At 49.8% G+C, this 26,726-nt stretch overlaps 12 protein-coding genes across 12 annotated transcripts; 9 read left to right on the top strand and 3 right to left on the bottom strand.

Moving 5' to 3' along the window:
- Positions 1 to 2,654: 2,654 nt before the first annotated feature.
- Positions 2,655 to 3,587, top strand: GCG54_00012052 (uncharacterized protein; the record flags this gene model as incomplete). The annotated part of the gene is made up of 1 exon (XM_045411940.1): positions 2,655 to 3,587. The coding sequence occupies one exon, from the start codon at positions 2,655 to 2,657 to the stop codon at positions 3,585 to 3,587; it is 933 nt and encodes a 310-aa protein (XP_045263724.1).
- A 331-nt stretch (positions 3,588 to 3,918) lies between these two features.
- GCG54_00012051 (uncharacterized protein) lies at positions 3,919 to 4,707 on the top strand (the record flags this gene model as incomplete). Its single annotated transcript, XM_045411939.1, has 3 exons — positions 3,919 to 4,114; positions 4,181 to 4,521; positions 4,597 to 4,707. 3 exons carry the CDS (start codon positions 3,919 to 3,921, stop codon positions 4,705 to 4,707), a joined length of 648 nt encoding a protein of 215 aa, XP_045263723.1.
- A 463-nt stretch (positions 4,708 to 5,170) lies between these two features.
- On the bottom strand, positions 5,171 to 7,396 carry GCG54_00012050 (Copper amine oxidase 1; the record flags this gene model as incomplete). The annotated part of the gene is made up of 4 exons (XM_045411938.1): positions 5,171 to 6,420; positions 6,476 to 6,841; positions 6,897 to 7,104; positions 7,166 to 7,396. The coding sequence occupies 4 exons, from the start codon at positions 7,394 to 7,396 to the stop codon at positions 5,171 to 5,173; spliced, it is 2,055 nt and encodes a 684-aa protein (XP_045263722.1).
- A 407-nt stretch (positions 7,397 to 7,803) lies between these two features.
- GCG54_00012049 (Acriflavine sensitivity control protein acr-2) lies at positions 7,804 to 9,497 on the bottom strand (the record flags this gene model as incomplete). Its single annotated transcript, XM_045411937.1, has 3 exons — positions 7,804 to 8,488; positions 8,544 to 9,075; positions 9,134 to 9,497. 3 exons carry the CDS (start codon positions 9,495 to 9,497, stop codon positions 7,804 to 7,806), a joined length of 1,581 nt encoding a protein of 526 aa, XP_045263721.1.
- Positions 9,498 to 10,069: 572 nt separating this feature from the next.
- Positions 10,070 to 12,660, top strand: GCG54_00012048 (putative urea active transporter 1; the record flags this gene model as incomplete). Its single annotated transcript, XM_045411936.1, has 11 exons — positions 10,070 to 10,175; positions 10,242 to 10,305; positions 10,373 to 10,448; positions 10,495 to 10,681; positions 10,719 to 10,846; positions 10,891 to 10,994; positions 11,051 to 11,288; positions 11,339 to 11,509; positions 11,566 to 11,884; positions 11,946 to 12,445; positions 12,523 to 12,660. 11 exons carry the CDS (start codon positions 10,070 to 10,072, stop codon positions 12,658 to 12,660), a joined length of 2,031 nt encoding a protein of 676 aa, XP_045263720.1.
- A 495-nt stretch (positions 12,661 to 13,155) lies between these two features.
- On the top strand, positions 13,156 to 14,214 carry GCG54_00012047 (Trans-3-hydroxy-L-proline dehydratase; the record flags this gene model as incomplete). The annotated part of the gene is made up of 1 exon (XM_045411935.1): positions 13,156 to 14,214. The coding sequence occupies one exon, from the start codon at positions 13,156 to 13,158 to the stop codon at positions 14,212 to 14,214; it is 1,059 nt and encodes a 352-aa protein (XP_045263719.1).
- A 793-nt stretch (positions 14,215 to 15,007) lies between these two features.
- Positions 15,008 to 15,634, top strand: GCG54_00012046 (uncharacterized protein; the record flags this gene model as incomplete). Its single annotated transcript, XM_045411934.1, has 1 exon — positions 15,008 to 15,634. One exon carries the CDS (start codon positions 15,008 to 15,010, stop codon positions 15,632 to 15,634), a length of 627 nt encoding a protein of 208 aa, XP_045263718.1.
- A 659-nt stretch (positions 15,635 to 16,293) lies between these two features.
- On the top strand, positions 16,294 to 18,834 carry GCG54_00012045 (Proline utilization trans-activator; the record flags this gene model as incomplete). The annotated part of the gene is made up of 7 exons (XM_045411933.1): positions 16,294 to 16,416; positions 16,622 to 16,704; positions 16,981 to 17,513; positions 17,569 to 17,842; positions 17,908 to 18,083; positions 18,139 to 18,316; positions 18,386 to 18,834. The coding sequence occupies exons 1-7, from the start codon at positions 16,313 to 16,315 to the stop codon at positions 18,832 to 18,834; spliced, it is 1,797 nt and encodes a 598-aa protein (XP_045263717.1). The 5' UTR covers positions 16,294 to 16,312.
- Positions 18,835 to 19,770: 936 nt separating this feature from the next.
- Positions 19,771 to 20,616, top strand: GCG54_00012044 (uncharacterized protein; the record flags this gene model as incomplete). Its single annotated transcript, XM_045411932.1, has 3 exons — positions 19,771 to 19,866; positions 19,938 to 20,104; positions 20,157 to 20,616. 3 exons carry the CDS (start codon positions 19,771 to 19,773, stop codon positions 20,614 to 20,616), a joined length of 723 nt encoding a protein of 240 aa, XP_045263716.1.
- Positions 20,617 to 22,191: 1,575 nt separating this feature from the next.
- GCG54_00012043 (N amino acid transport system protein) lies at positions 22,192 to 23,975 on the top strand (the record flags this gene model as incomplete). Its single annotated transcript, XM_045411931.1, has 3 exons — positions 22,192 to 22,231; positions 22,295 to 23,865; positions 23,919 to 23,975. The coding sequence occupies 3 exons, from the start codon at positions 22,192 to 22,194 to the stop codon at positions 23,973 to 23,975; spliced, it is 1,668 nt and encodes a 555-aa protein (XP_045263715.1).
- Positions 23,976 to 24,597: 622 nt separating this feature from the next.
- On the bottom strand, positions 24,598 to 25,072 carry GCG54_00012042 (uncharacterized protein; the record flags this gene model as incomplete). Its single annotated transcript, XM_045411930.1, has 3 exons — positions 24,598 to 24,721; positions 24,774 to 24,846; positions 24,898 to 25,072. The coding sequence occupies 3 exons, from the start codon at positions 25,070 to 25,072 to the stop codon at positions 24,598 to 24,600; spliced, it is 372 nt and encodes a 123-aa protein (XP_045263714.1).
- Positions 25,073 to 26,334: 1,262 nt separating this feature from the next.
- On the top strand, positions 26,335 to 26,646 carry GCG54_00012041 (uncharacterized protein; the record flags this gene model as incomplete). The annotated part of the gene is made up of 1 exon (XM_045411929.1): positions 26,335 to 26,646. The coding sequence occupies one exon, from the start codon at positions 26,335 to 26,337 to the stop codon at positions 26,644 to 26,646; it is 312 nt and encodes a 103-aa protein (XP_045263713.1).
- Positions 26,647 to 26,726: the final 80 nt, after the last annotated feature.

Raw genomic sequence — 26,726 nt, 5'->3', positions numbered from 1 at the left:
GGAGAGACCGGCGGGCAGCAGAAGTGCAAGCGACTGTCAAAGGTCCCCGTGGCGAACCAGCGCTCCGAAAAGTGGCATAACATAACGGGAAGAACGGACGACGCAGTGGAGTCTCAGGAGGCTCGCTGACCATCGGCTCCGTGGAGCCTAGCCACGGGTTTCAGAATGAGCATACGACGCGGCGAGAGGGGTGACAAAATCCCGGCGACATACACATCGTCATGATATACGCCCACATCAGTTTTATTCACTCGTCCGATCTCCTCCACGGCCTCCGCCATTCACCGACATTAACTGCCTGTTTGTATTGCCGTTCTTGCCGGGCGGCATGGGCCGCATGTTGGGACTCACCGCGAGCTGTTCATCGCGACCGTATGCTGGAGCAGCGCAAGTACATAATGTTGCCTGTGCTTGTGTCCGCGAAGGTCACCTCCCCTGGGATGTGGCGGCCGCCCCCCGACGGAATGGAAGCTACTTTCCCGAGGAAGAGCAAGCAATAATCGCATATCTTGGAGATCCCAGGTCCCCCCTAAGCAGTTTGTGGGCGGTCTTGCAACCAATTATGCAAAGGCCACCGTCGGTGTTCTTTGTTTGGTGGCTCGGGAATGATATATCTTGCGAAGGGGTCACGCATGAAACAGATGAGTGCATACTCGAGCGTTTCCCTGCGTCTTGCCAATCCATTGGATCTATCAAAGAAGCATGTATTGCGGCGTCAGTCGCGTTCGCCGCCTCCACGACGAAAACTTCGTTAACTGCACATTACAAGCAGTAATAACATACATTTATTTGCTGCCAACGTTATAACCTATCCAGCTGGCTGGTCCTGTGAGGCCAACAATTGGATCTATCAAAGAAGCACTTATCGACTACGAGATCATCATTTAGTTCGCAATGCTTTTTGAGACGCCTGTTACTGATGTCTAGTTTTACATCTGGCCTGATGGGGCTGGTTCTTTCACAGAAGGTGCCTCGGCACCCTTCAGTTTTCGCAGTAGCTGCATGGTGCATACCACCACAGGCCCTACCGCGTCTAACACCAACAAAACTCATCTCGTAAAGCATTAAAGACAAGTTGCGCCAACCATTTCTACCTACTTCCGACTCGGCCATATTCATCAAGAACCTGCACTCCAAGGATGGATGGGCAACCATTACCCCCTGCACCACCGTTGTCCGCCGCTTTCGCAAAGGCGAGACTTTAAGTCAGCCTGTGCGATGCTCTCAAGCAGATTTATCAAGACCCTGGATCTGAGCGAGCCAAAAAGGCTCGAGATCTTGTAGATCCTGGTCGATGGATATGTGCGACAGCTACACGCTGGTGTTGAGGAACAACATCTTCACCCGGACAACATCGTCATCGCCACGCGAAAGGGAGGGGGCTCGCCTCGAGTAGCCCTCACTTGCTACCGCGATACCGAGCTTCAAGCTTAGCCTGACAGAGGCAGTGGCTAGGATAGAGTAGCACAGGAGAGAGAGATGTCTGAATGTCCAAACCGACCCTGACTTTAGTTTCTATGAAGACGAGGTTGCCTTGGGTTCCAGGGTTTCTTCTGTTGCCCAGTGATGGGAGCTGAGAAGACCAACTCCCGCATGTTCTCAACCGTACGGTTGACCGATTTTGCAGCACAATTCAGAGGCGCATTGTCTCATCAGCATCCCGGCGGGCAAAAGTGGATGATTGGATGACCACGACGCCCGACGAGGTCCTCGAGCATCAGCTGTGAACATTGGCATCCACAGCGCCGGATTTCCACCATCATACACGCTTCAGCTCAGTGCCTATTTCCAGCTCCGCCTCTCCATTCCTCGACCGGGCCATCAGCAACCAATCCATTATATCTCCTCTACCTTTCACTCTTGCTTCGCCCAACGTAAAAGCCGCTGGAGTTAAGAAGCTTCTCTGCACTACATGTTACAAGCTACAATCCACATAGATATTACACGAGAGCATTGTTCGCCCATGCCCTGACGTTTCCCAGACGTGAGATGATCCGACCGAAACCCGAAGGGTAGATCATGAGCTCAAGTCGCAAGACGCTGGCGTAAGCAGCGAATGGATCCTTTAGGTCTTACTGCCATTCCGAGAACACCCGTGGATTTCAATCGGACCAAAGCTGACTAAACAAGCAGTTCGACACACAGTTTGGTCAGCAGACACATGTATTTAAAATACTCATCGGTCCGTCCGTCAAATTGCCTAGATAGCTTTCCATTGCCCTACTCCTGCAAAGGACCCCACATTTGTCCGCATGTCACTCCGCAAGACGTCCTGCTCGTGCTGTGTCGCCGCCAAGAGGCGCTGCGACCGGGGCTTCCCCCAATGCCAACGGTGTTCGAAGCAGTCAATCGCTTGCCACTATCCTTATCCACCTGTATCCGTCTTGAATCCTCCGAACGATTTCGGTAGATCGCGCGATGCTTTGCTGCGGTCGCCTCGGACGTCTGAAGGCCAACCACGTCATGTTTCGTCTGTGGAGAGTACGCAGCAAGATGCCTGGCAGGGGGGCGAGGATGCCCGCGACGATAGCAGCTCTCTAGCTCCCGTATCAATCTTTCATGACGACGACGCGGATTGGCTCGCAGAATTGACGGAGACTTTACTCCCAGATCACCATGTTTTGCCCGAGCAGTACCCTGAAAGTCCTACAGCAATGCCACGCCCGGTCTTTCGCAGAAGGAGATCAAAGAAGGAGCACATGAGAATGAAAAATACGAAGCGTACCAACGGCCCAAATACGCCCAGTCCTAGCCCATCTGGCGCTCTCTCAGCAGTCATGCTTGGGCCTTGGAGTAGATTCGAGGAAGTAGACACATGGAAATATTGTGCCAACGAGATGCTCTCGTACATCTCACTCTACGCGAAGACTGGATCCACGCCTATGATGGTGGCAACACCACAAATCTCTCCTCGTCTTGATCCAGTGCTTGAAAAAGTTCTAGGTGTCTGTGCTGCCCATGAGACTGTCTCGGAATCCCATGGACACCTCGTTGACCAGCTGCTGGACCGCGAACTTCAAGATCTGGTGAACACATCTACCCTAGCTTCCGACTACGATATAAATGGACAGAGGCGTGATTTGTGCTCTATCATGAGGGAGAAGATCGCCAGACTTCAAGCTCTTATCATGTATCAAATTATACAGCGTTTCAGCAACAAGACACGAGATGCCCAGAAGGCCATGGCCCAAGAAGCATTGTTTGTTTCTTGGACCAGAGAGCTTGAGCTGCAGGTACAGCTACTCCAACGACTACAGTCATCCTCTGGCATGTTCGACATGGCGAGTGCTTGTTACACAGACCATACGGGACTACTAGAAGCAGCCTATCGGACGATCATCATGTCTTATGAAGTTCGCGCTGTATACTGGGTTCTCAACCACAAGATCTGTCCTGTCTGGCAAGACCTTTTTGCGATAGTAGTCCCGAAAAGCCTGTCTGGGCGAGACATGTTACTCTACCCCGAGTATGTGGTTGAATGGGAAAAGGGCTTGATTCCAGTAGTCAGTAAGGATGATGAGAGGCTCCAAAACTTGATCGTTGCTGCGTGCAAGGGCGTCGACGCTGTGAGACGTGCAGAAGCTTGAGTGGCATAGTATTCGACTACATAGAAAATCCCAACTCTACCAAACACGAAACTCGTACTTCCGGATTGTAGTCAGCAGCAAATGGCAGTAAGATCGCCGCGGTTATCCGAGTTGTACATGACCCGCTTTGCTCCGCAGTCCCACCGCAGTCCGCACCCGTCTTATGTCGGAGTCACGGGGCCGTGTCGGAGAACCAGGATAATTCCAATGCACTTGATGGTTATAAAAGGCATATTTGATGCTGTTATGAGCTCAAAATATCACCACTTCACTCAGTTCACCTCAAGCACATTCTATTCCAAGACTTCCCTTCTTACCTACATCGGATACCATGGCGATTACGGAGCTCGTTTTCCTGCCCCTCAAGGATGGTGAGGACCTGAAGGCTCGGTTCTATGAAGAGCTCCCCAGCCTGATGAAGCCCAACTTTGCCGTCCCTGGAGGCCCGGATACGGCAGCAGTGGCCCGAATCCTCGAAAGCAACCCAGAGGATGCTGATGACCAGCGCGGTTATGTGGGTGTGATTAGTATGTTTGGCTCCATGACATGCAGCTATTCTAAACATAGTTGCTGACTGACTGTTATCTTGCTAGGCTGGGACAAGCTTGACACGATCAAGGATTTTCTCACCACTCCGAACTTTGCCACCTTCAAGTCATCGTTGCTTAAGTTCGTGGAAGCACCCCCGGTCCTTCAATTTTTCGAAGAGACCGCCGGAGTTGCACCCAGGGAGACGTTACAGAATAGCACTCATCTGTTCGTCGTCAAGGCTACTGGTGCTGAAGCTGGAGTTGAAGATTCCAAAATGAAGTGGAACAAGCTCGTGGCAGCTTTTCAAGGTATCGAAGGCAATGAGACCCTGTCTCATTGCGGTGATGGCAGGGAAGTCCATGAAGGCCAGTTCGCTGGTTTCAGTGGATGGAAGTCAATCACGGTACGTTATGACTTTGATAAAGCAGTCCCCAGACACGATTTCATGGTAACTGTGGCAACTGATCTGACTGGGTAGGGTCTCAACGATGCACTTCGAGATGTTCAGGTCCAGGAGCATCTCAAGGATCTGCGAAACTCTGGCGCACAGGTTTCCACTTTCATTCTGGAACTCAAGCAAATCATTTGATTTTCGATGTGTCTAGGTCGACGAGTCATCAACAACCTGCAGGCGACTCTTGATTTCCTGAATGTTAAGCTGGGGTTCTACTGTCAGTTATGGGTGTAGCAACGACCTTGGAGGGTTTTGTCAATAGAGATGGAGAGAAATCTACACAGTCTATTCACTTAACATATTTTGTGCTGCCTCTTCCGGGTCAATCACAGCTGCCTGCTTCTATACCCAGCGTTCGGTTGTTCCCAGCTGTAAAGGCTTTAGCCTTTCCCTATGTTCCAGCGAAATGGGCTGTCAGAAAACGTTTGAAGAGACAATGATGATGAAAACAGCTCTTTTTCAAATTTTGTATGACACAGTATTGTTGATATTTCGGCATGCATATGAGACTATTGGCCTGTTCGTTATTGTGCAGTCTTTCTACTCGGCGAAGAAACTAACTAAATCATGAATGCACAAGGGCGAGAAAGAACACAACTCAAAGCTTGGATGAGGGGCCCGAGGCATTGCAGCAGCTTGCGTCACCTGCGCTGCCGCGACCTTTCTCCGACTCAACCAGGGTGCTCTGGTTGAACTTCTGCTCGCTTGGCGGCACATCCAAAGCCGGGTTCTTATCAAAGAAGTTGACGGGCTTCAGGTGCACCTTGAGGATCTCAACAGGCATAACCGGGAAGTCTTCAATTCTTGGCACATGGTTGATGCCGAACTGAACCCATACGACGATGTCGGAGTTCGGAGTCAGAGTCTCGTTCCGCTCAGCCCAAGTTCTCACGCCTGTACCCCCGCGAGACTGATTAGTGTACCAACCGCCAGCGTAAAGCTCACGGTCACGGTGGGTCGTGACATAGATGTTGTGGTCGGCAAATTCTGCTCGCTTGTGGTTATAGCTTTCAGAGTCGCCCATGAGCTTCTGGAATGGAGGAGCCATGATCTTGTAGGCAACGGGCTTGCCGTTGACTGGGTTGAGCGAGTTGGGGTTGGTGATCTTGAAAGTTCTGTTGGTGTCGACATCAAGGTCCAGGCCAGCCGTCTTCTCAACTGTCGTCTCAATGACCCCATAGCCAATGCCATGAGGGTTCCAGTCGGGATCTCTTGGCATTCGGTGAGCCTCTTGATAGACGAGCTGGTTGGTGTGGCCATCGATCATGGGATCTACTCGCAGAGAGAAAATGTGCTGGTGGTGGCCGGCAAGAACGCCTGGGTGGACGATAGTACCAAAAGGTACTCCGATCTTGTCCAGATCGTGGTCGATGGGTTGAGTCGACAGGATACCGGTAGCTCGTACTTCATATGTAACCTCACCAGCCTGGTTGAAGAGGAACATCAAGATGTACTCGTAATTAGAGACAGTGATGATGGATTGAAGCACCAGCTCTCGCGACCTGACGACTGCAGCACGGCCAGTGCGGTAGTTGGTGTGCTTCCAACCGATGCCGGCATCTTGCTCGTGAATGCAGATACAGTTTTCCTTCGCTTCCGGCTGACCCTTATCATCGGAGATGACTCCGCTGAGATACTGAATGTTTCCGAGACAGTCGCAGCCAAGCTGGAGATTATTGGCTGTAGCGCCGGCTCCAGCATCACCCAAGTCAAAGGCAGTTTTCTTGAAGAAGGGATGACGAGGGTCTGCATACGGAACATTCATGTCCGAGAGAGACAGTCTATAGAAGAGCGGCCGGTCGTCGTATTTGACGTTATAAAGGACCATGCCTTCACGCTGGTTGAAGCCTGGTCAAAGTGTCAGTTGCCTCGTCGTATCTTGTAGCCAAAAGCATCCGCTCACCGATGAAGAAAGTCCACTTCTGCCACTCGAGAACATTTCCAGTTTCACCAACAGGGGTAACCTTGAAGCTGGGTCCCTCAGGCTGGCTTACCTGCAGAGGCTTGAGGTCCTTGCGCAGGTCCTGGCTCTCTGGGATGTACTCGTTTGGAGGTTTGGGCTGGTATGGACTGACGGGCTTGATGGTATTGTCGGCGCCGGTGGGCATGACGTCGATGCGGACCAACTTGTACTCGGTGCACTCGATCACGGGCGAGATGGGAAGGGGAAATGCGTAGTGGTTTGAGTCGGCCTCAGAGGAGTTGTTTGGATCTCTCATGTAGAGAAATACCTGATACAGGCGCTGCTCGTCTCCAATACCGTCAGTTCCTGCGTGAGATTAGCCTTCCGATCAATTCATCTGCAAGTTCCGCCTCCTATTTACCGTATATCCAAGGGTCTGCGCAAACAACGGTGCCCTCGGGCAACTCGAGCTTTTTGATCTCAGCCAAGACGGCCGGGTCTTCAAGCGCGATCTTTTCGACCATCTGGGCTTCATCGTAATCGACATTGCCATGAAGGTTGGCACCGAGCTTCACGTTGCTTTCAACCTTCGCAGTGGTAAGGTTGACAACAGCTTCATGGAAGAGTTCCTGGTTCGGTCAGTTCTGACAATCTCCGTATGAGAAAGTGAAGCTCTGTTGCATCTCTCACTGTTTTGCGAATGTAGTACGCAGCAAAGACGCGGCGATCGGGAGGTGACGGAGACAACCCCTTCTCTTGGGCTGTGAGATAAGGAATTAATTCCTGCTTCGCAGGCTCATTGAGAGTAATGGCCTTGAATTGTAGCGCGACGGAGGCCGGCCACGCAGCTTGGATCAACTTCGCAGCGTATTGAATTTCTGCACCCGTCAAAGGGCAAAGTGGATGAGGGATTGAAGACATGGCTGAGAGATGCGGGGGTTGAGATGATGACCAGAAGTGAGACCAAGAAGGGGGATGTTGGATGGCGACGATACGGTATTTATCAGCCCCATAACATTATCGGGCTTTGTAGCTGGCCTCAAAAGGACCCGGAAAGGTTTCCCGGGTCGGCCCCAGCCTGCATCAAAGTCAGTCTCTTGCAGATTATCCACAATTCGGCGTTGGCACGAGCTTGGCGAAGACCCTCCATCCCGGCTTTTACATGTGTGACCCGCACTTCCTTACATAGACAAGCGTGCTGCAAGAAGAACAAATTTCTTTGACACAATTTCCGTCTATAGGACGTAAAGATGCAGACATATCAGAAACTAACATACTGATTATCATTGAAGTCGAACGATAAGGCGTTGGTATTATAATTCTAGAGTCTAGACGAATAGCCAGGTCTCCTCCAATTGCCAGACATATTCCAGCCAAGAGCTGCTAGATTCATCCCCAGCTTCTCGAGCCCAGATTCTCTCGAGAATTTCAGCAGCATTCTTGACATTGTAACAACATGAAGACACCCAAATACGTTGAAATACTGTGCGTGCCATTGTTCGGAGCTCGAGATCTTGTGCCTCAGCGCCGAGGATGAAGGCCGGCCACACCAAGCTCTTGATATGGAAATCTTCGGCAGGAACAGCAAGGAGGTGGAGCATCGCGGGCCTCATTATTTCGACCACGTGGGGGTACGATAAGTAATGATGGCCAGGAGGTGCGCCGATGATGTGTGATGCGTATACCTCAACGCCCGCTTTGTAAGCATGGGCAAGATGAGAGCGGGACTCGTGGTACTGGATATCTGGAAAATCTTGAGCCCACGCCAATGGCGAGAAATTGAGCAAGGCTTGGAGTAGATCTGATAAGGCTTGTCGTCTTTCCACGTTCATATGATGCAGCGAGCGCATGGAATTGATGCCAGAGAGGACGTAGAGCAGCTCTGCAGGACAACCGACCCACGTTTGGTTTTCGGAATTCCGAAGGTTCTGGAGAAACAACGGGTCCATTATGGGATATTGGTTGGTAGGGGGGTTCAAGGCCGGTGCAAGAGTGGCCCCCAAGATCCCAAAGCTGCCTCGCTAATCAGTCACCGACAAGACAAGAGGAATAAGGAGGAAGAACATACGTCGTGCATGCGGTGTCAAAATATTTCAACCACGGCGCGGCTTCGTTATCTTCGCTAATGTCAGATAATCTCCGGCTCCGTACCATCTCTTGAGCACCCCGGAGATGGTGATTCCAGCCATGGCTTCCAAATTCCACAACATCCATGCAAACGAAGAGAATAACTGCTGCTACGACTGCGTCACTGTTCCTTGTGGGATCATCATGAACCTCCTGCTTAAGACAATGCAGGGCGTTTTGTTTGTGCAACAATGCTGTCTGTAGTGATTCTCGAAAGCTGGGTTGGCCCATTTGCCAACTATGATCCTGCCAGAGATACCATGGCCCGAGATTCTCAGGCTTATGCGATAACAGGCTCCCGGACGGCATTTGCCCGTGGCTGATGACCATTCGATGGGTGCAGTGAAATGCAGAAATTGAAATGACAGCGTGTAAGAAGGCCCGGCTTTTCGATATCAAGGGCATCAAAGCCAAGAAAGGGTTGGTTGATGGCCGATCATAGACCACAGATTCTCTGGAAAGATCCAGATCGACTGGTGCATTGACTCGTGTGAGAAGGTAGGGTAAGGATACAGATTGGAAAGAACTCACAGTAACGAATGTACTTCCTGCATTCCGGGGACAGGTCTTGCATGTCCGGCTCTACGAGGGACCAAGGAATAATCGAAGATGATGGGCCAGTCTCCGAACCTGACTCCATGGGCTCGTCTTCATCCGGCGACCGCCAAGACACCTCTGATAAACTTCCATTTACTGGAGTGAAAGTGGCCTTGCCCATAAGCTTGCCCCTGCTAGCCATGCTATGAGTCCACACCAGCCTTTTTGGTCGCTCATACCCCTCACATCGGAGCTTCAGGGAGGAGCAGCGCAGGCACGCGGGCAAGCGTCTGTCACACTTGACCCGCTTTTGGCGGCAGGTGCGGCACGAGTTCGAAGCGAAGAATGCATCTTGCATGGCTTTCAAGACATGCTTGGCTCCCTACGCGGTGGGTGGCTGGCGGCCGGTCTGATGTTTACGGCTGATGTTCGTGAGAGGTCGTGGAGACGTGGGAAGTGAATTGTCAGGCGGGGCCCTTCTTAACACCGGGAGATCGGGACGGTGGCAGATTGTGCGATATACACTAAACCTATTCTGGCAGCCAAGACGCGATCCCTGTCCGTATCCCCAGATTTCGCCCTTATCTCAACCCCTGACTCGACCCGCCGGCATCGGTGCTGGAAGAGAGGCTTCATATGCTTGAAGGGCTTGCGCAAGCTGGTTGAAATTCTGGTTAACGTCTCGACGGTAGCTCTTCTGACGAGCTTTATGGCACCGATGTGCTAATATCTGAGAGTCTCAAGCTGCGAGAAACCCTGGCTGTTCTTCGATCACGTTATCAAAGTCGAGTATGAGCAATGTATTCTGCCTGCGAGTAATTATTCGTGATAAATATGACAGTGCCAGGTTGTCCGAGACTTTGAAATTTTAGAACGCGTCCATGCTTTGATTTGTGACTTTCACGGCTTGTTACCCGTCAGAATTCCAAAATGATCCTTCATCACCGCACAGTAGACGATTCTGTGATACCATCCCCACTTCCCCAATCGGTTGGATATGGAGTTGTTGTGGCTTTGGGCCTCTTATTTGCATTTGGTAAGTTTTCTGGCATATTTTAAATGGTGTTTTTCGAAATGAAACTGACGAGGCACAAACGACTAGGCATGATGGGTGTGACGGCTATCTTGAAAAAGACTCTACGCGAAGACAATTCCAAGGCTGAAACGTAGTTTGATAACATGAATGTGAGACGAGTGCATACCTAATAGTATCTTGCAGATTCATGGTTGCAGACAGAAGCGTGAGAACAGGTCTCGTCGCATCAGCGGTGGTTTCAGTCAGTTCCCCTACAGCGCTGCAAACCCAACAGTCAGCCAGAGCAGAATGACCTGGGAATGAGCTAACAGACTTATAGTCATGGCTGTGGAGCGCAGCCCTTTTGAGTTGTGTACTCGTAACTTATAGTTACGGCATAAGCGGTGCCTTTTGGTACGGTGGAGGTTGTTCGACAGTCATCGTGTTCTTCAGCTATCTTGGCGTTGTTTGCAAGAGTCGAATCCCAGAGGCGCACACAGTTCTGGAGGTTATTCGTATTCGATACGGTACCTGCTTTCCTGAAAACATTTTTCTTGCTACCAGTTGAGATACTGAATGTGTGTATAGGTACTGTTGCGCACCTGAGCTTTACTTTTCTCGCCATCGTGAACAACCTCCTCAACACCATCAACATGATACTTGGCGCTTCTGCGGCTATCTCTTTTCTGTACGTACGAATCTTGCATAACACGATACGATTTCTTATAGTTTCTAGTATGATCTAACAAAAGAAAGCACGGGAATTCACATCATGGCGTCCACATTCCTACTGCCTCTTGGAGTTGTCCTTTACACCCTTGTGGGTGGCATCAAAGCCACGTGAGTGCATCAGGTTGGTAGTTGTAATCCGGGGCTTTGTTTGCTGAATGTTATAGATTTCTCACCGATTACATTCATACTTTCATCATTCTCATCTTATGTTGCTGGCTCACAGCTAAAGTCATCACTTGCGAAGCTATCGGGTCAATTGGGAGGCTTTATGACATGGTCGTTGCAGCTGAAGAGCAGCATTTTGTGGAAGGAAACTACAGAGGCTCTCTTCTCACATTGACTTCGCAACAGGGTATCTTTTTTGCCATCATTCTTCTGGTTTCTAACTTCGGAGCTGTCATTGTGAGTGTAATATGATTGCCACCAAGATGTATGCTAACAACAAATGGCAGATGGATACAGGGTACTTCCTGAAGGCTTTCGCAGCATCTCCAAGAGCTGTAGTTCCTGGTTATGTTCTTGGGGGAGTCTCTTATTTCAGCATACCGTGGTGTTTGGGAACTGTGATTGGAATGGCGTCACTGGGACTCGAAGCCTTGCCCGTCTTCCCAACTTATCCAAGAGTAAGTCTTCGATATTGGGGCAATGACAAGACCGTCCGGGACTGATCATCTCCCAGCCTATGACGACCTCTGAGGTCACGAACGGACTAGCTTTGCCATATGTGGCCGTCGCTGTGGCAGGCAAAGGTGGCGCAGTCGCCGTACTCTTGATGACTTTCATGGCTGTGACATCCACACTCTCCGCCCAAATCCTTGCTGTATCCTCCATCTTAACCTTCGACATTTACCGAGTATACTTCAACAAAAAAGCAGGAAACAAGGAGGTAATTCGCTGGGGTCACCTTGGAGTTGTTCTGTTTGGCGTGGTATCTGCCGGGTTCACTGCAATGTTTCACTACATTGGGGTGGATATGGGTTGGACTTTGTACATGCTTGGTAAGTGTTTCAGCCCGTGATATACAGTCCTCAGTTTGAAGTCCTGACTTGAATTCTACAGGCGTGCTTACATGTCCTGGTGTAATTCCAATGATATTCACCATCACTTGGCGCAAACAAAGTGCAATAGCTATTGTTACTTCAGCCTTCCTAGGCATGGCCACAGGTCTTGGGGTCTGGCTTGGCTCTGCCTATGCCTTTTCCGGAGAGGTGTCAATCTCATCAACCGGAGGCACGCTCGCTTGTATGTACGGCACGGTAGCATCGCTTTTCAGCCCGATGGTGTACAGCATATGTATTTCACTCGTCAAGCCAGACAACTACGACTGGGATGACTTCAAGGAAGAGACGCTGGCCATTAACTCCGAAGACAGCCCCATCCAGAATATCACAACTCAGCAGAGAAAATCTCCAGAAAGCACGAGCATTCCAATCTTGGACGACAGGGTTCATAAACGATGGGCTAGATATGCCTTGTGGTGGGCGATTGCTACATTTCTTGGTCACTGGGTGTTGTGGCCCTTGCCAATGTACGCCGCGAAGTATATTTTCAGTAAAGAGGTGCGTATTGGGTTCTTGCGGGCGACCAAGGGGTTTTTTTGGGCATGGATTTCTACTGACTGCGTCTCTTTTTGAAGTTCTTCATAGCATGGGTCGTGGTGTCTCTTATCTGGTTGTGGTGGACCTTACTCATGGTGGGAATCTACCCTATATGGGATGGCCAGCGGCAGATTAAGACGGTGCTCACGGGTCTTTGGAATCTGAAAAGATTTTAGACAGTGTCGAATCATGCCGAAGCGCGTTTCTTGCTCTTCAATTCCTGCCTGCGCCCTTGTCAGGGAGTTCCAGGGTAAGAGCGAATGACTTTGGCGTTGTCACAGCACTCTTAGGAGTTGAGGGCTGCAATACGGTTTACGTCGATAGACTCCGGTCTGGAGAACAAGTGAGGAATACCGGTTTATTATTGTCGCTCAAGTCATCATAGTCATCATGGAAGATTATGCGACACTTGATTTTGCCGCTGAAGTCTGAAGGACTCAGCTCCGCATGTCGGCTTCGTCGGGCCGGCCTACATCCACTCCGCGCTCCCCCGCATTCAATTCAAAAGGAGGTTGGAGAGCCAACTAGAAAAGGTCATCTAATAATCACAATTTGCTTTTCAACCAAGGCGCAAATGTTACTGCTTGACGCCTAGTTTGGTTACGTCGCTGCGTCACCAACCAGCTGTTCTTTATTCTCTTGATCACAGTCGTTTAAAAACTCTGCCCACAATGCCTACGAATACCACAAGAACGATGCCTTTCTGGATTAATACCGAAGATTGGCATACAGCCGGGGAACCCTTTCGCATTGTCGAGAAGCTCCCGTCCGGCTACCTGCCCGAAGATCGCACCGTCGCCGAGAAGCGGTTTTCCATCATGAAAGATACCGCACATCCGCTAGATACATTGCGTCAATCTCTCTGTCATGAGCCCCGTGGCCATGCAGATATGTACGGCGGCTTCATCACGCCGCCGAACGACAGCGGCGCTCATTTCGGTGTCTTGTTCTGGCACAAGGATGGCTTCTCCACTGCCTGTGGCCATGGAACCATTGCATTGGGCTTTTGGGCCATTGCCAATGGTATTGTAAAGGCTACCGAAGAAGATGGCGCAGTACAAGTTGTCATAGATGTTCCTTCAGGGCGGGTCACCGCCAGTGTTGCTGTTCAACAGGGCAAACCAGTTCATGCCGACTTCGTCAATGTCCTGAGCTATCAGTTTGCCAAAAATCTTCCCGTCGACATTCCCTCTCACGGAAAACCCATCACCGTCGATCTTGCGTTCTCTGGAGCAGTATACGCGACCTTGGATGCAGCTCAGCTTCACCTTGATGTTGAACCAAATCAATACAATGACTTCATCAAGCTTGGACGTGAGATCAAATTTGCAATCGGTCAAAGAGCGAACCACGGGGTGTACGACTTGTACGGGGTCATCTTCTACAACGAGAACGGCGACGTTGAAGATGATGCCGATGGATTGAAGCAGAGAAATGTGACCGTTTTTGCCGATGGGCAGATTGATAGATCTCCCTGCGGGTCTGGCACTGGCGCAAGACTTGCTGTGCTTCTAGCTCAGGGAAAACTTGCAGCTGGTCGGTCAAAGCTTGTTCATCGGTCCATTATTTCCACACAATTTGAGGGGAGCATTCTTTCAGAAGAGGTCAGCCCGATCAAGGACTTCCCGGCTTGCATTCCCCGGATCAGGGGCTCTGCTAATCTGGTTGGTCGCATGAGCTTTTACATAGACCCTGCGGATCCGGTCTTCCCTGGATTTCTTCTTAGATAACATGGATAATATAGTAGTGGTTCTCTGATTGAGCTCCTATGGTTACTCACACGTGGCGCGCATCTTTAGGCTTTTGCAAGTAGCACGCATCGATGAGGTATCCTTTCGATCTATATAGTCACAATTGAGCTTCTTTTGTCGTTCTCAAACCGAGACGGGATGACAGAGCATTGAATCCTTGCTGCCTCCCAGTTCGAACCTAGCGAATTGGAAATAATCAACCAGGACATTCATTTACCCAAGCGTTGCGGAGTCTCCGCTCCCGAGCTTCTCCTATTGTCCGGGATATTCTAGGAATGGAGCCCGATAGATATTATGGAGCCCGACAACGGAGGTGGAGTCTACGATGGAAAGATGTAATTCATTGGCCACGATCTGCTACTTGGCGTGAGGGCTTCTGGAGACATATCGCCCGAATGATTTTATTCAGCCCCCTCAAATTAAAATATCGCCATTGAGACGGGGCACTCTTGATATCCTGGCTGGCGAGCTGACCCCTTCAGCTTTTTTGACCTACCAGCTAAGCCAAACAGAGTATGCCCACAATGCCGAGTCCGTCTTCGCACCTCAACACCCACTCCCCGACGTTTCCAGTCGTTTTCTCATACGATGATGGTCGTAGGTAGCAACAATCTGGACTATATATACGATGAAGTTAGCCTCTCAGTAACTCCATCTTCCAAATTCTTTCATATAATTCGCAAGCTACACGCACACCCTGCGCTTTCACAATTCCTCGAAAGAATCAGCTTTAACGCCAGGCTCCTTTTCAATCACTCCTTCAACTTCCAGCATGGCCCCAGCTTGGCTTGAGAAATACATCGTCCGCGTGGACGCAACTCCAGACCCACGACGCAATAACGAGCAGCCAGTTTTGCAGTTGAAATACACCGCTCTTGTGGGTCATCGTCGAATCGTGGGCATGAATGGCGATACAGTACCACGTTACGAAATCAAACGGCGGGCCATACTTGGAGCCTGGGGAGACAAGTGCGACGTCACGTCGCCAGTGGATGGAAATCGCGAGGTGGCCATGTTTGATTTTCATTCCTTGCCCCCCTCGACTGAAATACAATTCGTCCAGGACAACCGAAAAGTCATCATTAAGGCAACTGAGGGGCAATTTGAGCCCAGTAGCGAGCTTCCCCGTCTACACTGGAAAGCAACAGGAATGGTTGTGTACGGCAAAGCCTCGTGGGAGCTCAGAGACGATTCGAATCTTGTTATGTCGGTCGTCATTGATGATCATCAAGTGAACGGGGTAATCAGTCTCTGGAGGAGTCAACTTAAACCTGCAACGGTAGAAGAACTCCTGGTCGTAGGAATTTCCAAGATCGAGGACTACAGGAGACTGCTGAGGACCTCGAAGACGGCTTCTGTTCAAGCGGCTGCGAGTGCAACATGGTTGGCGGCATCCTAATTCTGCAGTGAAATTGTGGCTATCAAGGGCGGCAGACGAAATCAATAACAACAAAGAGGCTTAATTGACACCCATGGAAACCTTGAAAAACGCCTAACTTATCGGTCGAATATTGTGGCATAGAAATGATGAATATGTCTTAGCGACTACAATGAAATTCTCATTTCATACGGTTGCAATGTTGTCCGATCCGAAATAATCTCGAAAGGGGCTCACTTCAGCAAGTTGATACACCGCAAACCAGAGCAGGTGAGATTTTCCCACTACGAATCCCGAATTGCGCATAGGTTGGCATCGAATGGTTACCAATGAAGTCACATGGTTTGACGAGATATCTCCTTCGTCAAACGAGGTTTGTCTTTCCAACCAAACAACCAAGTATTCAAGCCATATCAGGTCACTGTCATTCACACACATGTCGGACCGAAACATCGGTTAGTGGAGCCGACTCTCGGTATGTGGGGCCGATTCTCGGTGCACCACAGACGTAAGAGAGTGAGTCGGATGCGGGGAACCATCGCCGAACATTGTTGAAGATTGTCACTAACATCATGTCAACCTCTTTTAGAAACAACGAGCGATCGAGTCGCAGGTGCAACCGAGCGTACGTCGTACCCTGGAAAATGATGCTGTGTTGATAAGCTTAATGTGACGAGCAGATGTGCTCGCTGCCGTGATATGAAGGTCCGATGCTCGGGCACGGTTCCATGTACGCGATGTGAGAAGAAGAAGGAAAGTTGTTACTTCAGACCAGAGGAGACTCGTATAACAGTGTCTGAAAGGTATGATTCACACTGAAACTGCTTACACAATCACGTGTGACATGATCAGCTCACTTACCCGAGCTAATAGTTATCTGAGAGCCCTAGAGACCCGTACGGGTCGGCCGAGAGAAAGTCTTCGGCACTCAGCACGAGGGCTGTCACTACGACGTCCCCTTAACCTCCTCCAAGCTTCTGTCCTATCTCCACCTCAGTCGACAGATAGCTCTGGTCAGTTGGACGGACAACCTACTCAAAATTATGGCAACATCGGGGGAAGCGCTAGAGATGATGATCATGCGAATCCGGGTAAGCGCAGTTCGGTTATTTAGCACAAAGGTTCAACATGCTAACGTTTTTTTATTGGATAGAAGATGCGAGACTTTTGTATTGGGATGAGCAACCATTAGAAAGTGTTTCCACCTCTGTACGACCATCTGCAAATGAGTTCGGGACAAATCCACTGGTGAACGACGGGGAGAGCTTCGCTCTCGACTCGCATGGAAAATACTGTAGGTTAACACTATTGGTGTATCATCTTCTATTTACTTAGTCATTTGTCTTTTCAAGCTTACACATACCTAGGGTTTATGGGTCCAACATCATCGTGGGCCTTTTGCAGACGCGTACTGGCAGCGATTGGCAGTCATACGCCTGACCCGGAACCGCCACTCCGTCCTTGGGACCTCGAAACTTTGAATCTCACATGGAATCCAATTGGTCTCAATGAGCAACCTGATGTTGAAAGCCTGCCGTCATATGAATATGCCGTGTTCAATTTGGCTGCCGTCAAATACCATCTAGGTCCATTCTCCGAGATTATCGATTATGATGAGTTTGATCAGCGCCTTAAGCAGTTTTACGAGAGTCCAGCCACTGAAGCTAAGAACGCAAGGTACTGGTACAGCCAACTACTATTTGTTTTGGCATTCGGAGAAGCCTTCAATTCAACAGGAACGTCCAAGTCTGTACCTGGCGTGGGCTATGCTTCTCGCGCCTTTTCACTCCTCCCGAATATGATACCCATGGAGAAAGAGCCTTTGAGGGCTGCCGAAGCCTTATGTTTGGGCGCGCTCTATCTTCAAGCGTTGGATTTGAGACTGATGTCGTTCCAGCTCGTAAGTAGATGGTTCCGAAATGTGGTTTTGTATGATGCTAAGCCGGATACCTTAGATAGGCCAAGCTCTGCGAATTTGTGTCCTAGATGGCATGCACAGACACATGCCGCCCCAACAAGTAGAGCCACGACACGCACAACGATGCAACACCGTCTTCTGGTCTGCGTACATTATCGATCGAGAATTTTCCACTTTGGTTGGAGCTCCTAGTTCTATCAGAGATAAAGATATCACAACCAAACTTCCTACGGAAATCGCCAACACTGCAGATGCTGGTGCCTTAGAGCTACATATCCAGCTTTCTCGTCTCACAGCGAGAATACTGAATGGTAAGACCCAGATGTCTATCGAGTTTGCCTAGGTCTGGTACAGCAAGCTTACTAGAATTTTGCAGGGGTGTATGGGGTAGATCGGAACTTTGATGGAAGCCTTGTCACAGAAACCCAGTCTGTTTTGCGTCTACTTGCCATGGTTTCGAGGAATCTGAGCTCTTACATGAACACGACACTTCGTGGTGCTGATGTGAAGACGTCAAAAGTTGCGACCCGTTTAGTCCTGTCGTATCACCATGTAAGTCTGCTGCTCATTTGATGCCTACGTTTGGAACTGATAGTGTGAACGGTAGTGTGTTGTCCTCACAACTCGTCCTTTGGTGATGTGTGTACTTCAAAAGAGGCTAGCAACTGGAAGTAATGACAAGTCCATACCGGATGGACCCATCAGCTCCTTGCTCCAAACCTGCGTAGCCTCCGCGGTAAACACTCTCAAGGCGTTGAAGGCACTTGGAGACGACAACTTGCTAGGTAAGTTATGTCACTCTAACGTCATATCGTGATTTCAACGTCCACAGGTACAGTTTACTGATATTGCAGACTGCTTTCTACCATTCCAACTCGAGGCCGCCTGGTCATCCGCATTTCTTCTCAAGGTACTCGAAATTTTGTCATCTGGCCTGGTTCCCGATCGATCATACCTGGAAGAAGCACATTACATATTCGACATCATGAATCAGAGAGGGAGTCCTGCGGCAAAGCTGCGTAAATGCGACTTTGAACGACTTGAACAGCTTGTGTCGTCTTTTCTCAGTACACCATCTCAAGGGAACAATGAATATCCAGAAGAACACTCGTCCTCGCAAGAGGATCCCTTCAAAGAAGCAAACGCGGAGGGTTCTCACAATATCGATCCTGTTGAATCACTGCAATGGGATCTCTTCGACAACGAAAGCGGCTTCGCTCTATCCCCAACGGAACTCATGGACCTGGCTGAAAGCTTGCACATGGAAGACTTCTTTGTTGCCAGGCAAGAAGATGATGATTGAAGACATTGGGCAGTCTGCAACGTCAGAACTAATATGTCTTTCATGCTTGGAAAAAACTCGGCTGCTCAACTTTGCAGAACTTGAGGCCGCATCTGTGCCTCTACGCCTCTACAATGAAGCATGAATATCGAATCAGTAATGACTATGTCATACAATTATTAATCTAAATCTAGGAGAGCTTCACCGTTCACAGCAATAATACCGAGGACCAATACTCTGATGAACTCAAATAGACATCCACGGATGCCGTCCATCTCAACCTGACCTCAGCCCAGAGTCTAATGTCCTTCTGGTAGAGGTCGCAAAGACTCGTAAGCGGATATCACGCCCCTTTGAATACCGTTACGACGCGTCCGAAACGCCGCAAATGGCATCAAGAATGACGTCGGGGAGCGGGATGAATCCGAGTTGCGGGGCTGGAGTAGTCCGGTGTGTGGGGCCGTAGTATCCCGCCTTTCGCCTCCGTTGGCCTGAAATCACTCCGAGGTCTCTACAAATACGTCCAGCAGAGCATGGAAACCATCTGCAGACCCACAAAGAGCCGAAAAGCATGGCGAACAATGCTTGGTAAATACACCCAGACCTCGGCCCAATTACCTGTTGCGGCTTTTTCAGCATCGCAACTACACTGGGTGTTGTAGTTTCTGCGAAGCGGAGTTTGCATATGATACTTTCGCTCCTAGACAACAGAGTATTTAGTGCACTGAAAATAACCAAAATGATTTTCACGGCCTGCACTTCACATGAGCAAAGCTCTTCTTCAACATGCTTTTCTCAACGTCTTTCAGCAACGTCTCGCGAGTTGTCTGGAGCAACATCTCCTTGCCGGCCGCCGTCGCCGTGATTGGGTATCTTTTGTTAGTTCGAGCCCTGAGATATCAACGAAAAAATTCCATGGAGGCACCGTTCACTTCTGGAGGAAGGCCCTTGTCAAGCATGACTATCGAGGAGGCTCAAAACATTATGAATCAATTGCAGGAGCTCGAGTTTCCCCGGTCCATGGCAAAGGCTCGGCAGATCTCCCTCCTGAAGGTGAGTGATTTGTCGGCAGAACTTGCCCAAGGGCCAGCATGAGCACTGGCACTTCGAATCGACATCTTCAGGCTGGTGCTATCCCAACTATGTCTAAGCTCTTCTTAGCGACAGGCCAGAACAGCAGGCGTAACGCTGGGAGACGCGCCGTCGACACAGAAATCCTTCTTAGGGAGGCACAATCAAAGTCTAAGGATTCAGATCGATATGCTGCCGCAGTTGCAAGAATGAATTATCTGTAAGAAAATTGTCCGGGAGCTTTTACGCTGTTGCTGAATTCAATACCCCAGACACGATCGTTACCGCCGAGCAAACAAAATCACAGACAATGACTTACTCCATACACTAGGCGACAGTCTCATTTCCATCTTTGAGGTCGTCGACAAGGACGAATGGCGCAAGTTGACGGACGCCGAGAAGTGTGCCGCTGGAGTCTTTCACAAAGTCTTGGGTGACGACATGAAAATTCCGTATGATGTGCTGCCCTCGCATAACGAAGGTTGGAGGGACGGCTTGCATTTTGCCAACGAATTGACCGAATGGGTCGTTCAGTACGAAAATGAGGTGGCCCGGCCCTCGGAAGCCACCAACCGCTATGTGAGCGTCTACGTTGATGCGGCCGTGTCTGCTCTGCCCGACTTCGTACGAATCACTTTACGAAAGACATTGGCTGCTGACATGAACGATGTCATGGTGACAAGTCTTAAGTATGTCGAAAGATTCAAAGGCTTCTGGTTTCGAAATAACTAATGCGATTTCCTTCACGACAGTCTCGAGTCTCCGGGCACAGTTCTCTCAACAGCGCTGCTCGCTTGCCGCAATTTACGAAAGCTCTACCTTAAATACCTTTCTCTCCCTCGTCCAACAACCTCCGCCATCAGGCTGGTTGACGAAGCTGCCAACCCTCAGACCAAGCTCTACAATTTCCAACGAAAGGTTCTGCAACCGTGGTACATGAAACCTACCTTTTGGTCTACGTGGGGACCTGCCGCATTGCTGTTGCGGTCACTGGGCGCCAAAGCACCTGGCTCGCAGGGGGATAGATACTATCCTCAAGGATATGATCTAATGACGATTGGACCAGAACCGCAGAAGGGAAAGGGGATCGAGGAAATGACTTCAGACATGGAGACTATCAAAGGCAGAGGAGTTGCGACTTGCCCATTCTCACATGCAAAGGCAGGACGCAACTAGGTGGAGATTGAGAAAGTCGGCACTGGAAAATGCTGTCTGTGCGATGTTGGGTGCGGTCTTCTCATCCACGCCTTGGTTGTTATGTGTTCATTGTCCTTTGCAATCGGTTGTGAATTTGAGTATGGGTTTGGGGGCGCAGATGATTGCACAGGCCCGTGATTTGTACACGTATTTGCAAAGTCAGATAGGTCAGGCGTCCCCGCCACAATCAATCATTGAAGATCTGGAACCTCGCGAAAGCCGAAGCACGAACCGGTGTTCCGTCAAATGCCGGGAGATCCACACCGAGGTCGCCCCTCTTCGCCCGAGTTGCAGGATTCAGATCGGAGAAAATTCCACGCTATGATTTTAGCTAGCAAAACCCTGCACAGTTCGCATTGACCCCTGACGAGGTGCATTTAAGGGTCTAAGGACGCGAACTGCCACGGGAACTGTAAGCGCGCCTTCGAACCACGGATATCTTTCATCTAATCTCTGGCTCTTGGAAAGAGATTGAGCATATTCATCAGTTGGTCATCGATTCATCTAGTAATTCAATGAAAGCCCACAAGAAGTCAAGCACAGCCTGGAACCAAGACCTGCCTGCCGGCTTGTCCCTCCAATGACCACGTTTCGTGCACGTAATGGGTCTCCGCTTGGTCCGCCTGGACGTAAAAGTTTTGATGGGCGACGCCTTTCGTTGACAGTGGCTAGCGGCGGTTTTTGCTCGGCTTTCCAGTGTGGAAAATTCTTGCACCCATCTGAATCTCAAATGGAGCCGCAGCGGCTCCATTCTTTACCTAAAAGCTCCTCGCTTGTGTTTCTGAATACAGTAAAGTGCCAAGAAGAACCGCCGAGCGGGTCTTCTAGCGCGGCTCAAACATGCCATGGAAAGCTTCTTTTACGACATCAAAACATGGTGATGGCGCCCTCCGCAACACGCCCCCAGGTAACCGCGAGATTCAGGCCGAAGAACGACCATTCAGCGCATTCGCAATTCAGTCTTTACGGGGTATTTATTGTACAATGACACAAAACAATTAGATCGTTTTACTCCAAGATGCATTCCCCGTGTTGTAGGGGTTATCTCTTATCTCTGGGCGCCCATGGGGCGAGATCGTTCTGTGGAGGAAGACCCGACTGTTACCGGCCATGCGACTGACGACAACCTCTCCGGTCAAGGATCCCGCCGGTTGGTCATCGCCCATGTGGACCCCAAAATCTTGACTCGCGCCTCTTGATCATCGTTTAAAAGACAGCAAACGTCAGACCGTTCGCGTCGAGTTGACCGCCCGGGTTCTTGCTCCTCCAGTGGTCTTACCCTCTCGTCTTTCCTCCTCTCTTGACTTCCCTCTTGAGTCCAGCCCTCGCCAAACTTTCCAAAGTGTCGGCAGTGACTACAACGGCTCAATTCCTCCCACAATGACGGACGCTATTACCACCGCGACCGCTACCGGTCCCAACAGCAAGGACACCAAGAACGACAAGGTCGATGCCGAGCAAGTTCAGCCGCGCAACCCTTGGCCCGAGATGAACGACCAGACCATGCTCGGCGAAACCAGCGATGAACTAAACAACGACCGCCTCAAGAAGATTGCCGCCGAGGGTAGCGCTCACTTCCACCGTCTGGGCTGGAAGCGCCTGGCCATCGTCACCATCGTTGAGGCCGTTGCCCTCGGTGCCCTCAGTCTGCCTTCGGCCTATCATACTCTCGGAATGTTTCCGGGTGTTTTCCTCACCATCACCCTTGGCATGATCTCGATTTTCACCAGTTATCTCGTCGGCCAGGTCAAGCTGGCTCACCCGTACATCGCCAACTACGCGGATGCTGGAAGACTTCTTTTCGGCCGCTTCGGACGTATTGGATACGAGCTTTTTGGTGCTGCTCTTGTTCTTGAGCTTGTCATGGTTGTTGGTTCTCACGCTCTGACTGGAAGCATAGCGCTGGTTGATATCAACGGTGGGCATGTTTGCTCCATCGTCTTCTCCGCAGTTTCAGCTATCATCCTTCTCATTCTCGCCATTCCCCCGTCGTTCACCGAGGTCGCCATTCTGGGATATATCGACTTCGTGTCCATCCTGGCGGCTATTGGCATTACCGTTATCGCTACTGGTATTCAGGCCAGCAACTCCGCAGGCGGTCTTTCCGGTGTCGAGTGGTCTGCTTGGCCTAAGGAGGGGATTTCCTTCTCCGAGGCCTTCGTCGCAGTGAGCAACATCATCTTTGCTTTCAGTTTCGCGATCGGCCAATTTTCCTTCATGGACGAGATGCATACGCCGACCGACTACATGAAGTCCATCTGGGCGTCAGGATTCATTCAGATTGGTATTTATACTTTGACCGGCGCTCTATGCTACGCTTTTATCGGGCCTTCCGTACAATCCCCAGCGCTACTCTCTGCTGGACCTCTTATTTCCAAGATTGCTTTCGGTGTCGCTATCCCGGTTATCTTCATCTCCGGCTCGATCAACTCGACTGTTGCCCTCCGATACCTTCACGGCCGTATGTATAAGAACTCTCACTTGCGCTACATCAACACCCCCATGGGCTGGGCTAGCTGGATTATCCTTGTGGTCATCTTCACTATCATCGCTTGGGTGATTGCCGAGGCTATTCCGATCTTTTCCGACCTGCTCTCTCTGGCTTCTGCTCTCTTCGTTTCCGGGTTCTCATTCTATATCCCGGCTATCATGTGGTTCGCACTGCTCTGCAAGGGCAAGTGGTACTCCCGGGAGAATATTCTCATCAGCGCTGGAAGCATCCTCGCTTTCATTATCGGTGCTGTCACCCTGGTCGCTGGCACCTACTCGACCATCGTGGATATTGTAAGTCAGCGCGAAATTTCAAATTCCTCGAAAGGCATGCTAACGACGTAAAGATTGATGAGACGACGACTGGCTCTGCTCACAAGCCTTTTGCCTGCAGGTCTTCTTAAGCTGTGATTCAGAATTGTAGTTGTACATAATTATTAGGAGCCTCACGGGACTTCAAAGATCTAAGATACCCTTGGCTAAAGCCATGATGATTACGAACTCTCCATAAGCCTGGCCTTGATTTACTGTGAACATGCAATTGGACAAGTTTTCACAATGCTTGGTAATTCACTGTTCAACTAACAGTAATCTTCCCTGGATTGAAGTTTGCCTGAAAGACATGCTTTGATGGCTTTAGAATGGAACTGTGGAATACACCAATTGGTGCCATATTTCAAGTTCACTACGATTTCTGATCGCTGAATAGAACGACACACTTACGGTGTCTTTCTGTACGTCAGCTGTGAGTACAATGCAAGTGGCGATGGTGAGATGGAGAATGAACAACTACAGGATCAGTGGTCTAGCCACACTATAGAACATTTATAATAGATAAAGAATCAATACAGAAATAACACATGAGAAGTTCTGTTTTAATTACATGGCAATTTGTCTCACAGCTCCCTAGCTCCTCTGCACTGAAGCAAACCTCCATCTCTATGACCGTCCATAGCAGCTCACCTGCAACGATTCGTAATGCTGGCGCATTGTTGAAAAATGCGGACGATACAATGAGGAAATGTCTTAGATGTTGCACAAGAAAGAGGAAACATCGTCATTCATGGTGCTGAAAGAAGGGTGGCTACGAATGTCGTCAACCTTGCCAGTGGTGGCAATCTGGCCGCCGCCGGTGCGGCATCCTGTGTCACTTTCATGTGTTAGTCATGATTATCTACAGCTGCCTGTTGCTCATTACTTACTTGTAAAAGATGCAGTTGTAACCATGGGCATCCAGCGAGCTGACCTTATCGTTTAGTCTTCCGATAGGAGAGACTGTAGGATTGTTAGTTGGGATCTCTCTTGAAGGATAGATGTAACACAAACCGCAGAAGCCAAAGTTGAAGTTGACCGTGTCGCAGTCAGCCATGCCCTTGTCGCTACAAAGAGTGACACTCTGGTTGATCTGTCTCTCCTCAACCTCCTTTGTCGAAGTCTCGACGGGAGCTGCGAACACAGCGGAGGAGGCAAGGAGAACAGCGACGATGGTCTTGGAGAACATTTGGCGGTTTCTTTAGGAAATTTAAGAGACAGAAGACACGAGGTTCTTGAAAACTTTTGGTGTAATGGTTGGAGGAGCTGAGTGAGCTAAAGATTGTTATGATAGTGGAAGATACTGAAGTGTGATGCTGATGAAAATAAGAAGAAGACTTTCCATCGTCGTGGAAGCCCGTCTCTTATAGGTTTGAGCGCCGAGTGCACATTCGCATAGTCATGGATGCTTCAAAGGACTTCTTCAATCGCCATCTCACTCGCTTTCGCGAAGGCGCAGTCCACCTTGATCGTCCGCAATACGAGGCCTCACAGGTCCGGCCTCATGATTTCTTTTGCCTGATTATTGATCACTCAGATTACAAGATCCTAAACGAAGCTGAACTTCTCATCACGAGTCACGACGAAAGACATGGTACATAGTTGAGGCTGGGCATTGATGGCTTGGCGGTTATACATCAGCCTCTCAATATGGCAAGTCTTCAGACAATCTAGACCCATCTGACGATAGTGATCGAGCTGACATAAGGGTGTTCGTCGCTACATGTCAGCCCGATTAGTATTTAGGTCAAGAGTAAACTTCACAGGGGACGGAGGCATCGTGACTCGCTCTCATACACTAAACCACATTAACGTTGATCGCCATAAATTAATCCCGGTTGGGCAGTGCGCCGGCCGGGTTTGACATCTCCGGCTTTCTCGGGATGGCTGTCGATCTATGCCCCACGGCCCGCAAATTGGCTCATCGTTCTCGGATCCGTCCTGTCTGATACCGCCTCGGGCTTTCGAACCCGGGATATTGTATTCGAACGACATCAAGGTAGAGAAGGCCAAGTGCCAAGAGGTTTGCCAAATTCAGAGCACGAGGCGTACCTCAAGCTAGTCGTAAATGATGAGTGCGTTCTTTGATCGTGACACAGCTCGGTTTCGCAACATACGCAGATTCTTGCTTGAACTGGTTTTGCGAAGAAACCGTAATAGAGAAAACAATTTCGAAGCGATCATCGAAGACGGGGGCCAAACGAACAGGTCAGGCCAAGATCAATGTTAGGCCGATAGATCAGGTGTTGGAGATTCTCAAGACATTTGCAGCTTGAATTCCATAAACATGACGGATATTTTCCATCAATTGTGCCCTTTTCCTTCATCCAGCTCATCATCCCAAAGAATTTCATCATCTCTTCTGACCTTCCTATATCTTATTCAAGCCCTCAGATACCTACAAAGTCACCGTTGAGAGTCTTAACTTAACCAAACAATAATCTCATCAACATGAAGTTCACCACCATCACCGCCGTGCTTCTCAGCAGCATCCTGTCTACCACAGCAGCTCTTGAACCTGCTGTCAACGGCAACAGCTTCCATGAACGCAGAGTTCAGGAAATCGAAGATCGACAAGTCGCCGGAGCAATGGAGACTCAGAACTTGATTGAAGCCGAGAGCATCCTCAACTCGGCTCGCTCCTCTTCGGTCGGCAAAATCCGTGGACGCCGACTCCGTGAGGCTCAGGAGCAACAGTGCTCCAAGCAGCCTGCCACTGAAATGGTCGTAGGCCCGGCGGCTGAGAGCTATATAATACAGTAGCGCGTATATACCCTCAGGCGTATATAGCTACTATAGCTATATAACTCTATAGTTTTAAAGCTTATAATCTTAAAAAAAAA

The sequence above is a fragment of the Colletotrichum gloeosporioides genome, assembly GCF_011800055.1.
Source record: "Colletotrichum gloeosporioides strain Lc1 chromosome Unknown consensus_49, whole genome shotgun sequence".
In the NCBI taxonomy this organism is placed as follows: domain Eukaryota; kingdom Fungi; phylum Ascomycota; class Sordariomycetes; order Glomerellales; family Glomerellaceae; genus Colletotrichum; species Colletotrichum gloeosporioides.
Note: the sequence above shows the minus strand (reverse complement) of the source record. Positions and strands in the feature narration are given on the sequence as shown.